At 43.3% G+C, this 12944-nt stretch overlaps 2 protein-coding genes across 5 annotated transcripts in view; both read right to left on the bottom strand.

Moving 5' to 3' along the window:
* LOC144508453 (acyl-coenzyme A diphosphatase NUDT19-like) overlaps positions 1 to 12944 on the bottom strand; it is a 424531-nt gene that overhangs the window by 235140 nt on the left and 176447 nt on the right. The gene's annotated exons all lie outside the window — the stretch shown is intronic.
* LOC144508449 (engulfment and cell motility protein 2) overlaps positions 1 to 12944 on the bottom strand; it is a 182548-nt gene that overhangs the window by 3483 nt on the left and 166121 nt on the right. For all 3 annotated transcript variants that reach the window (XM_078236372.1, XM_078236371.1, XM_078236373.1), the window contains 2 exons: positions 12421 to 12503; positions 8115 to 8192 (listed from right to left, as the gene is read on the bottom strand). In XM_078236372.1, the coding sequence (XP_078092498.1) occupies positions 8115 to 8192; positions 12421 to 12503 (161 nt within the window). The remainder of the gene's footprint in view (positions 1 to 8114; positions 8193 to 12420; positions 12504 to 12944) is intronic.

Raw genomic sequence — 12944 nt, 5'->3', positions numbered from 1 at the left:
TCCTGAAAAAGTGCGGGTGTCCGGACCAATTTTTATCCCTCAACCAACATCAAAACAACAGATTATCTGTCACTTCCTCAGGGCTGTTCATGGGACCTTGCTGTAGGCAAACTGGCTACCAAACTTCCAACCGTGAATTCACTTCAAAAGTATAAAGTGCTTTGTGGCAAAGAGAGATTGTAAAAGGCGGCACGTAAATACAAGACTTTCTTTATCTTTCATTATGATATACATTTTTTGTCTCGAGAGGCTACACAGAAGACATTAAAAATGAAGATTATGGCATCAGAAAATCAATCTGGCTCTAATTGTCTCATTGTCATATTTGAGGTTAATTTGATCTTCCTTCAGCCTTGATGAAAAGTGTATATAGACTGTTGGAGTTGGTCAAAATAAAGATTAAAAATAACATTCTCCATGAGACAGGCCCCTTAGCAAGCTCCTTAAAGAGTTTAGTTGGCCATTAGTTGGTGGCAAGCAAGCTTCCCATTCCCTCTCTCCTGTCCTTTGAAATATCCAACCTGTCCCAGAAGTGTTGGGATTCTGAGACTATCTGCAGGCCTACGATTTTGAAATACTGTGCACACTTGAAAGTTCATAACTTTCTAACAATTGATATTAAACGAGTAGACCCATTATTTCCTAGTTTATACTATTCAGGTCAATGCTATTGGACATTTGCCAATCCAAGGTGACAATTCCTGAATTGACAGATTCCTCATATTCCCTATTTGTAACTCCTGCAATTTTCAACATCTTCCTTTGATGTCCTTCATATCTCTTTCAGTCTGCAAAATTTATACTATTCTTTGTCTTCATACAAGTCTTTTCTTTTAGGTTTATACTATCTCCTACTTTCCATACTGAGCAATTTGTTTAATTATACAAGTACAGCTTTTGCCCTTCAAGGTGATTTAGGCCTTGTTCTCTACCAAATACTTTGAACACCTCCCGATGCTCATACTGCCATCCACTACTAGCTTTGCCCATTCAACCCAGTGTCAACTTTTGCTTCATCCCTCCAAAGTTTACACTGTTAAGTTATTTACTAATTCACGGTCAATAGTTACCTCTAAAACAGCCTGCTCCTTTGTTGGTTCACGAACGCATTGTCTTGTCTCAAATGCATTCAAAAGATTCTCTACATTTGGAACTTGTAAGTTGCCTATTATTAGCTCTCTGGTTTTACTACAAGCTGTTCTAATGTTTATGAATTCCATTACTTTATCACTATTTATCAGGTCTGTAGACAACTTGCAAATTCTTGCATGCATTCGGCCCATCACTCCCATGCAAGGTCTCAAAGAGCTTACAATTATTCACACTCCTTACTCTTTCCCCACAACTCCAAAAATCATTCCTTTTGAAACAGAGATCGATTTTCCTTTCCAAAGTTACTGCTGGATTTGCTTCAATTACATTTACAGGCAGTGCAATTCCAGATCATAACGTGCTGAATAAAAATTCCTCCTAGACTTCCGTTTCTTCTTTATTTGTTTTTTCCCTCTCAGGTTCTCTAGTCTTTCATCCTCGGTATCATTTTAATAAATCTCCTCTTCATCTTCTCCGAGGCTTTGATATCCTTTCTAAAGTGTGATGCCCACAATTGGACACATTCAGTGATTTATGAAATATGTAACTTCCTTGTTTTTATACTCTATACCTCTATTTATAAAGCCAACAATCTGGTATGTTTTTGTGAAAAATACAACTTTGTTAGTCTTTCCTGCCACCCTCCAAGATTTATGTACGTGGATCCAAAGTTTTTATGAAATAATTTCTCTTCTCTCTCTTCATATATTATGTCCTAAAAGAGCATTGGTGACCTTGGACCTCCATGCTAATCGTGCCCTGGAGGTGTGAATCATCCTCATTGCTGGTACATTCATCCAGTTTGCGAGGGTCTTTAGAAACTTTGTGCCTTTTCTACGTTGATCTTCTTTACAGTCGATCTTTCCCATTAGCACCAAACTTTCCAAATCATGATCAGCAGAGTTCTTTTAGTCTTAGATTTTACCAGCACCTCTTCACTGATAGTGTAACTAGTCCAAAATATCATTATTCACCTCAAACTCAATACTTTCTGCAATAGTGAGCATTTTGCATTGACATAATTTTCCTTAAAGGGAAATTAAAGGGGCGGCACGGTAGCACAGTGATTAGCACTGCTGCTTCACAGCTCCAGGGACCTGGGTTCGATTCCCGGCTTGGGTCACTGTCTGTGTGGAGTTTGCACATTCTCCTCGTGTCTGCGTGGGTTTCCTCCGGGTGCTCCGGTTTCCTCCCACAGTCCAAAGATGTGCGGGTTAGGTTGATTGGCCATGCTAAAATTGCTCCTTAGTGTCCTGGGATGCGTAGATTAGAGGGATTAGCGGGTAAAATATATAGGGATATGGGGGTAGGGCCTGGGTGGGATTGTGGTCGGTGCAGACTCGATGGGCCGAATGGCCTCTTTCTGTACTGTAGGGTTCCTATGATTTCTATGAAAAGTTTTCCATTTTGTGCCTTATCCTACTGTGTAAACTCTTTGGGAATCGTCATAGAATCATAGAAACCCTACAGTGCAGAAAGAGGCCATTTGGCCCATCGAGTCTGCACCGACCACAATCCCACCCAGGCCCTACCCCCATATCCCTACATATTTATCCGCTAATCCCTCTAACCTACGCATCTCAGGACTCGAAGGGGAAATTTTTAGCATGGCCAATCAACCTAACCTGCACATCTTTGGACTATGGGAGGAAACTGGAGCACCCAGAGGAAACCCACGCAGACACGAGGAGAATGTGCAAACTCCACACAGACACAGTGACCCAAGCTGGGAATCGAACCCAAGTCCCTGGAGCTGTGAAGCAGCAGTGCTAACCACTGTGCTACCATGCCACCCACTCTTTTGGAGTGGGAGTCCCACTCTTTTTCTTTCAACTGATGTTCCTTTAGCCCCATCAAAATCTATATTGCCTCTGATTTTTCCTGCCAAAGGGCATTGCCTTCCACATCTTTACATTAAGTTACATCTGCCATTTGTCTATCCATGTACAGAATGGATGTGGAGGGGATATTTCCTCTTTTGGGAGAATCTAGAACTTGGGATCATGGTTTAAAAATAAGGGGTCACTCGTTTAAGATAGAGGAGGAGAATTTTTTCTCTCAGAACGTTGAGCGCCTCTCGAACTCTCTCCCTCAAAAGGCAGTGGAAGCAGAGTCCTTGAATATTTTTAAGGCAGAGGTAGAGAGATTAATCAAGGGGGTGAAAGGTTATCAGGGTAGGTGGGAATGTGGGGTTGAGGTTACAAGCAGATCATCCATGATCTTACTGAATATCGGAGCAGGCTTGGGAGGCAGAGTGGTTTACTCTTGCTGCTAATTTGTATGTTGTATTTCACCAATTGGTCATTCCTCCTGAAATCCGATGCTTCTCCCCACCCCCGCAGCGCACACATACCACTATTTACTGCATTTCCAAGCTTTGTGACAACTACAAACTTTGAAAATATGGCCCATAGACAAACGCAAGTTTTTCTTTTCTCTCTCAAAGTTCTGCCTTCCCAACACAACTTTGTCAAGTACAAACCTAACTCAATATAAATTGTAGGGGTTCTATTTAAACAGATGGTGGGACAAGAATAAACAGTAATTGATAACAATTATCCTCCCTAGCACTTAACTGTCCCATAATCATGGCAGTAATCCAACTTTCACTATTTTTACCATTCTGTCTTCCAAACTGCTAATCATGTCCTTATCATTCTGCACCTTTCACAGTGTTTTGCACACTGTCATTGCCTTTTGCCTCTCCTTCCCAGCAAGGTGGGAAGGATAAAGCAGAATAGGCAAATCTCGAATGTTGATGCTTACCTATGCAAAGCAGCAGATAATGGGTTTCATAGCTCATGAAAAGGAGTGTTGGAAAGCATTAATTTTTATGGAGAAGATGGGGGAGTGCGAGGTGATCCACTTTGTATCGCTGAAAGATGATTCACAGCATGTTTTAAATAGTAAGAAACTAGTGACTTTAGAGGAGCAGTGAGATTTTGGGTCCACGTACAAAAATCACTAAAAACTAACAGCCAGACATAAGGAACACTTAAAAAGGCTAATAAATGTTGCAATTAGGGTCGAACTCCTGATTTCTCTAGCTAATCTTTTGATGGAGTATCTTGTAAAATCTACTCAACTCAGGAAACCTTAGGAGGGAGCAGTGAAGCCAATCTGCATAGGAGCCTAGCCCTTTGTTTAAAGATGGCATTCGTTGCTGTATTCTGTGATGTGGAGATGCTGGCGTTGGACTGGGGTGAACACAGTAAGAAGTCTCCCAATACCAGGTTAAAGTCCAACCGGTTTATTTGGAATCACGAGCTTTCGGAGCACTGCTCCTTCATCAGGTGAGTAACTTACCTGTATTCTGCAATTAAGAATTTAAATGTCCCAGAGCTTCTCAGTGTGTTAATGAATGGGTGAAAGCGCAGGCGTGTAAGTGGATAGTGTGGATGAGGCAAGTAGGTAAGGGGGCAGGGTGGCAGTTGAGTAGGATGATGAGGTCAGGTTGGGAAGGGTGTTTGGGGAATTCAGGGGAGAGTGGGGAGGAGTCAGGGGCAAGAGTTGGTGATGGGGGTCAGGTTGTGTGGGGGTGAGGGAAGGGAAAGAATCAGTAGTCAGGGGTTGAGGAGGGGGGTGGGGGAGAGTCAGTTGTACAATTACCCAAAAGTTAGATTAGGCCTTTGCTGTCTAACATTTTTGGGGTAACTATTCAGGTAAGTGGGAAGAGTCAGAATTCTCCCACTTGGAGACTTTTTCAGCGGGCACTGGGGAAATTCAAACTTCCCAGGCAATTCCCACAGAGTCAGGACTTCCAAGATGCACCTCCGATAACCTGGAGACCAGAATATCTGAGCCAAAGGCAAAATATTGTGGATGCTGGAATCTGAAACAAAAACAGAAAATGCTGGAAAATCTCAGCAGGTCTGACAGCATCTGTGGGGAGAGAACAGAGCCAACACTGAGCCTGAGGTCATCCTGACTCGAAACGTTGGCTCTATTCCCTCTCCATAGATGCTGTCAGACCTGCTGAGCTTCTCCAGCATTTTCTGTTTTTATATCTGAGCTAAAGCTGATTTCTTTTTTCCTCAAGGGGACTATAATAATAAGTGGAGGCTCAAGTTGGATCACAATTTGAGTACCACACTCAGTTCCGGGCACAGCACCTCAAACCGGTTCACCAGAATTATAGTGGGGCTAAAAGGGTTAAATTATGAGTGCACGTTGCATAGACTAGCTTACATTTCCTTAAATCTAGAGGATTAAACATACAAAATATATGATTCAGAAGGGGGCCATTTGGCCCATTTTGTTTGTCAGTTGATAAAAAGCCATCCATCTAATGCCACTTTCCAGCTCTTGATTTATAGCCTTTCATAATTTTATACACCTCAATTAAATCTCCTTTAGCCTCCATTTTTCCATAGGAAACTACCACAGCCTATCCAATCTTTTCTCATACTTAATATTTTCAGTTTCTGGCAACATCCTCTCTCTCTCTCTCTAGGGCAATCACATCCTTCCTGTAATGTGGTGGTCAGAACTGCACACACTACTCCAGTGGTCTAACTAGTGTTTAATATGGTTCTAGCATAACTTCCCTGCTTTTGTATTGTGTGTCTCAGCTAATAAAGGAAACTATTTTGTATGGTTTCTTAACTGCCTGTCCCGATACCTTCAGTGATCTGTGGACGTGTTCCTCTACATCTCTCAGAATTCTATTGTTTATTGTGCATTCTCTTACCTTGCTTGCTCTTCCCACATAGATTATCTTGCTCGTCACCAGATTGAATTCCATTTGCCACTGCTCCCACCCACCTGACTATTGACATCATATGGGAATTGGAGGTAATATATTGGCATGGATTGAGAATTGGCTAGCAGACAGAAAAGAGAGAGTAGGAATAAATAGGTCATTTTCGAAGTGGCAGGAAATGACAAGTAGGGTCCTGCAGGGATCGGTGCTTCTTGGGCCTCAGCTGTTCACAACATGCATCAATAATTTAGATGAAGGAACCAAAAGTAATCTTTCCAAGTTTGTTGTTGAAATGAAACTTGGTGGGAATGTGAGTCAGTCATGATCATATTGAATGGTAGTGCAGGCTCAAAGGTCGAATAGCCCTCACCTGCTCCTATTTTCTATGTGTCCTGCAGTCTATGGCTTTCTTCCTCACAGTTAAACACAACCATTTTTTGTATTGCTCCCCATTTCTTTATCTAGCCCATACACTGAAGTCTAATTCATTGAAAAAGCAAGGTATCTGTTACTAAGATCTGTACAGCCTCACTGGAAACAGCTTTCCAATCACAAGAGTCACATTGGCCATTAGCCATTGCTTTCTGCCATTGTGCCAAATTTGGATTCAACTTGTGACTTGTCCTTAGAACCAACAAGCTCTTCATTTTCTGACCAGTTAATCTTGATCTTGTCAAAAACCTTGGTAAAATCTACAGAGACAACATCAAATATGCCACCCTCCCTGGTTACCTCCTCAAAAAATTCAATCAAACTACTCAGTCATGACATTCCCTTAATAAATCCACACCGACAACTCTTGATTAATAAATGCCTTTTCAAATGATGATTTATAATGTTCCTCAGGGTATTTTCCAACACTCTGCAAACCACTGAGGCTAGGTTGACTGGTCTGTAATTAGTGAGCTGAGGCCTTCCTTTTTTTTTCCCAGGACCACTCCTTTAGCCTGAGAGGATGATCGGAGCCTCCGCTATTTCTTCACTTGCTTCTCTTAGCTCCCTGGGATACATTTCAATCTGTTTTCAAAGATTCCAAAACCCCTTGATATTTCCTGTGTCACAATATTTATCCCATTCAATATTTCACACTACTCCTCCAACTAAAATCATTACCCTCTTGTCGGAAGACAGTCACAAGGATTCCATTGGCTCAATGACAAGCATGCCACCTAACCTCCCCCACCGTGAATAAAATACCCATGAGGGTAGGCAGGTGATGCCATTGTTGCCATGATGCTCAATTTTTACTTTTCTGCACGAGCCAACCTGCCCCAGGGAGACGTAAAATTCCAGGCAGAGTGTTTAAGAACCATCTCCAAACACAGCCTTGCTCTTTCCTTAGTTATCCTCTTGATCCTTATGTATTTATAAAACGTCTTTGGCTTTACGTTGATTTTATTTCCCAATATGTTTTCATGCCCTCTTTGCTTTCCCAAGCTCCTCGTTTATTTCACCCCTTCAGTTGCTATGCTCTGAGACTTTCTGCTACATTGAGCATTTTGCATTGGTGAACTTTCTTTTATTTGCTTTATTCTGCTCTGTATGCTCTTTGCGAGTCCCACACTTTTTCTTTCAGGGAACGCATTTGTTCTAAACCCCTTTGAATACGTCCCATTGCTTTGACCTTATGGTGGGCCTGTGACACCCTGCACCAAATTCACAACCAGTGATTATCAAGGCAGGGTCCTAGACAGCAACTGGACTGTGCAGATGTCTGCATCTTCAGATGATGGTGGAAAACCGTTTCTATAAAAAGGACATTATACAGCATGCGCAAACAGCAGCAAATCAGTCATAGAATCATAGAAACCCTACAGTACGGAAAGAGACCATTCGGCCCATCGAGTCTGCACCGACCACAATCCCACCCAGGCCCTACCCCCATATCCCTACATATTTTACCCGCTAATCCCTCTAATCTACGCATCCCAGGACACTAAGGGGCAATTTTAGCATGGCCAATCAACCTAACCCGCACATCTTTGGACTGTGGGAGGAAACCGGAGCACCTGGAGGAAACCCACGCAGACACGAGGAGAATGTGCAAACTCCACACAGCCACTGACCCAAGTCGCGAATCGAACCTAGGTCCCTGGAGCTGTGAAGCAGCAGTGCTAATCACTGTGCTACCGTGCCGCCCTATCAGTATGAGACCCTTTAATGTGGAGTGATGTGTCACCTACCAGCAGGTCTAGATTTCCAAATATTGCTACCTATCTGGCATGGCAAATATAACGTTCACTATGATCATGTGGTCAGTGGTAAGGTTTGCTCCTCAAGTATCTTCTCTGTCAAACCTTGCATCAAAGTGATCATTTACCTCATATTTGTTTGGGGCAATGAAGTTCAGGGCCTCATCAGGGTCATGAAGGATGGAGAAGGCCAGCTCTTGAACTTCCTGTAAAAGCAGAAAGAAAATGTAAAACAAAATGTACAGCAGTGAGTGAAGTGGGTTCTACATTTAAACTCTGCATTTGATATCCCATGGTGCTTACATTAGTTAAACATTGGCTTTTCAGTTTTTCGAGGTGCATTTTTCAGAGTAATCGAAGATACCCATCCCTATTGCAATATCAGGCTGAAACAATCGATGGTTCTGACTGCATTACACACAGAATACAAGGGTGAGATTGTTATGCCAGGCAGGTTCATGAGTTGTTTAGAAATAGCGTCACACTAGGAGAGAGGACTTGTGGCACAATGGTAGCCTCCCTACCTCTGGGCTAGAATCTCCAGTTTTGAGTCCCACTTTTGGACTTGATGGCCACAGAAGATGCATTCATAATGTGGCCAGTCTGCACATCCTTTTTTAAAAAAAAAATCATTTTACAGGACGTGACATCGCATAATAGAACAGTATTTACCGGAGAAAGTGGTGGTGAGCTGCCTTTTTAACTGCTGCAGCCTATGTGATCACAGTGCTGTTAGGGAGGGAGATCCAGGATTTTGACCCAGTGACAGTTGTGAAGTTGAGTTTGTAAAGCTGTAAAAGAATTGTAATAACTGCGAGAGGGGGGGAAAGAAAATGCGTGGTCCCTTTAAATGCTGGTTTTGTGTTCAGTGCTTGGATGTTAACAAACCAGGTGCCTACAGGGAACACATATTGCAACATTTGTAACTAGGATCAAGCATCAGGATTGCCTTGGTAACAGACTGTCCAGTCCAGTACAATAAAACAAGAGGCCACAATTCAAGCTGAAGGGAGGTAAATCTATACCTTGAGTGCAAAGCTTTCTCCATCATTCTCCCATTTGATCATTTGGTGAAATAAAGTCAATGTACATCAGCACATTGCATTTTTGAGTCTTTGTATTAGCTTTAGTAGCTATACATAGCCTCACGAGGAAACCCCCCCCCCCCCCCCCCCCTCCCTCTACAATTTCCAAGTCAGGATGGTGAGCGCCTTGGACTGAAGCCTCCAGATGGTGGTATTCTCAAGTATCTGCTGCTCTTGCCCTTCTAAATATTAGTGGTAATGGTTTGGAAGGTGCTGCCTAAGGTGGTACACACAGCTACCACTGTGTGTTGGCAGTGGAGGGATTGAATGTTTGTGGAAGGGGTAGCAATCAAGCAGGCTGCTTGCCCTGGACGGTGTCGAGCTTATTGAGTGTTTATTGGAGCTGTACTCATCCAGGCAAGTGGAGATTGTTCCATCGGACTCCATACCTGTCCCTTTTGGGAGTCAGGAGGTGAGCTGCTTGCTGCAGGATTCTGAGCCTCTGACCTGCCCTTGTAGTCATAGTATTTATACGGCTGGTCCAATTCTGGTCCATGTTAACTCGCAGGATGTTGATAAATACATTCTAATACACCTGGTGTCAGGTACCAAGAGTGAGAGTGTCTCCTGGTCAGTTATACTGCAGAAGGCAATGGTGAACCATCGCAGTTCTTTGCCAAGCATAATCATGGATCAATCCAATGGAAGTCCATGGTCACTAATGTCCTCTTCGAGCACGGTACCAGAAGGAAGTGGTGATCACACAGGATCCTATGAAATAGTCTGACAGATATAAAGTATTGCTATAAACAGTAAAATCTCTATTTTTATATGAAATTTTATGCAGTCATACAATACATTATACAATACATATTACGGGTTTAATATTATGCACATACATTATAGGTAGATACGATACATGTATCATTTTTACATATGTGTAGCCATGTTGCAAGAGTGACCAAACTTCAAAATGCATTTCATTGGCTGTAAAGCACTTTGGGACACCGAGGCATCACATTTATTGCCCATCCCTAATTGCCCTCACCTTCTTGAGCCACTGCAGTCCATGTGGTGGAGTTACACTCACAGTGCTGCTTTGCATAATGTGTACAGAAACTTAAAGAGAGATCTGGGGACTTGATTAACAATAGATTGAAGTTCTGACGCTCAGTGGCAATGTGGAAAGCAAAACTGATGGAGAGATCAATTAAAAGGTCAATGTAGAGCTGAAACATTGGGTAACCCTGCCACTCCATAACTCATTGATGCAATTACACTGAAATATTATAAATAGTTCTGGTCACAATACAGAAAGGGTTTTGCAGCTATTGAATGAGTGAAGAGATGGAGGGATTGAATTCTGAGAAACAATAACATAAACTGGATAAGCTCTCACTGAAAAAAAGAGGTGCAGAGGTAATATAATTGCTATTTCAGGATTTTAAAGGGAGCAGATAGTGCAAATCAGAATGAGCTGTTTGGTCTTGTCCAGTACAATAAAACAAGAGGCCACAATTCAAGCTGAAGGGAGGTAAATCAAAAACTAATCTGTGGAAACAATATTAGAGATAAATTCATGGAATCAGGCTCCAGAGAGACAGTGGAAACAGGTAGTGTTGTTTCACTGAAAGGAAAATGAGATGAGATATGAAGGAAAGAAAAAAAAGAAAGGCTTGCACTCATATCACAGCTTTCATGACCTCGGTGTCCCAAAGTGCTTTACAGCCGATGAAATACATTGAAGTTTGGTCACTCTTGTAACATAGGAAACGCAGCAACCAATTTGTGCACAGCAAGCTCCCACAAAGCCATGTGATGGACGACCATATAATCTATTTCTGTGATGTTGATTGAGGGATACACAGTGGCTAGGACACCAGGGAGAACTCCCCAGCTCCTCCATAAACGGGGTCATTTACATCCACCTTAGAAAGCAGATAGGGTCTTGGTTTAATTTATGATCCAAAAGACAGCTCCTTCGACAATGAAGCACTCCAACAGCACTGAAATGAAATGCCAGACTAGGGTTTGTGCTCAGATCTCTGGACTGGGACTTAAAACCACAACCATGTAATTCAGAGGGGAGAGCGCTGCCCACTGAGCTAGCGTGGACACTCTGAAATAACGATTCTCCCAAAAGTGAATTGGAGGGAAAATGGTTCTAAATCCCGACTGTTCTGTCAGTTCAGCTTCTCACTCTGTGCACTGAATAGGTCCCAGTCATGAATATCATTAAAAACCCAGGGAGCGGGGCCTATTCACACGAGTTTGACAGTTCTGGAGCTCTGCGCATGTGCAGTGGCCCCAAACTGTCAAACTCCCGTTTGCTGGCCAGTCTGATCGCTGGCCAGCCTGGGACCACCGCAGTGCTGCCCCTCCAGCACCCCCCCCATGGCCCGATCGCGGCCCCCACAGCAATTCCCAGGCCAGTCCTGCCCCCCCCCCCCACCAGAGCACCCTGATGTCCAGCCCCATCCCCCAGCAGTGGCAATCCCCCCCCCCCCCCCCCCCCCCCCCCCCGCAATCACTGCCCTCCCTCCATCCCAGACCGATCCTGTCTGCAAAGTAGTAGTGGGACCCCCCACTCCAATTGCCCCATAGTCTCCGCTCACAATAGGCCCCACCCTTTGGCACTGCCTGATGCCTGGTGGGCAGTGCCAAGGTGCCCCCTGGGCATGGGCACTTTGCCTCAGGCAGTGCCAGGGGCACAGGCCGGCACTGCCAGAGTGCCCATGCCCAGGTGCACCACTCTCTCACCGCCCAACCCCCTGGGGGGCCCCCCGATTGTCCCCCCCTTCATTCCAGCAGGGTCTCCTGCTAGTTCCCCGAACATGGGGAGCTAGTCTGAACCCCACCGGAATGAAGTACTCCTGGCAGGGTGGGAGATTCGAGGTCCTGATAATTACCTAATATGCATATTTAAAGCAGATTAAAAACAGATTCAAATGACTTACCTGCCTTCCCGCTGGTTTCCAGTGTGGTCTGACCAGCGACTGTTCGCCGGCTCTGGGAGATGCGCATGCATTCCCGGCGCATGCACAAATCCAGTTCAAGGCCGCAGATGCGTGTCTCCCACCACGACCCGATGGAAAAGTTGTGGGTCACAATGGGAGAATCGCGGCCAACATTTCGGACAGTATGACTAATTTGAAAAATGGCAGCATGTTTGGAAATAATAGTTGACTTTCCCAAGAGCTCTCCAACTCTTGGGTTTTCTTTGCGTCATGATTGAATCTGCCATGGACTAATTGATAGAAATTGATTTTTATCATCAGTCAAAAACTGGAGATTACTAGGTTGGTCAAACTGAACCTTGTTTTTTTATTCTCCAACCAATGGTCAATATATCCCTACATATAATATATGTAAACACACACACACAAACCTACAAAGAGTTAAACTGTACCTTATTTTGTTTTAGGGCACTCTTTTCTCTCATGTGGGGACAATCTTTCCCAGTTACCACGGCTTTGATATCTGCAACAGGAACTAAATAAAAAGAGAAGTTCACTAATGAATATTACCGACCAGAGTCTTAGTGTCTGGAGACCAAAAGTATTTTAGTATACTAGTAACCAATGTGCATAGCAATGAATTAGTGATCAAAGTACAGGTATAATGTTAATGCACTGGTAAACAGCAGAATGTAATGCAATTGTTACATACTTCAGGTTTGCTCCAGATATTTGAATTCAATACCACTGGTCTTTCTTGTAGTCAGATCCTATATGCTTTAAAATCAGGAGTTAATCCTTACTTACAGTAGTGGTACGGTAGCATGGTTATCTCCATTATTAAGTAAGGAGTCATCGCTGGTCTAGTTCTCTCTTCAAACCTGTCACATTGTATTATAGCGACCAATAGAATGTAATGTTCCAAATTATTTACCAACAAAGTGTAACTAAATAAACTGGTAGCTAAAGTAACATA

The sequence above is a fragment of the Mustelus asterias genome, chromosome 20 (genome assembly GCF_964213995.1).
Source record: "Mustelus asterias chromosome 20, sMusAst1.hap1.1, whole genome shotgun sequence".
In the NCBI taxonomy this organism is placed as follows: Eukaryota; Metazoa; Chordata; class Chondrichthyes; order Carcharhiniformes; family Triakidae; genus Mustelus; species Mustelus asterias.
This window is presented reverse-complemented; position numbering and strand designations above follow the sequence as displayed.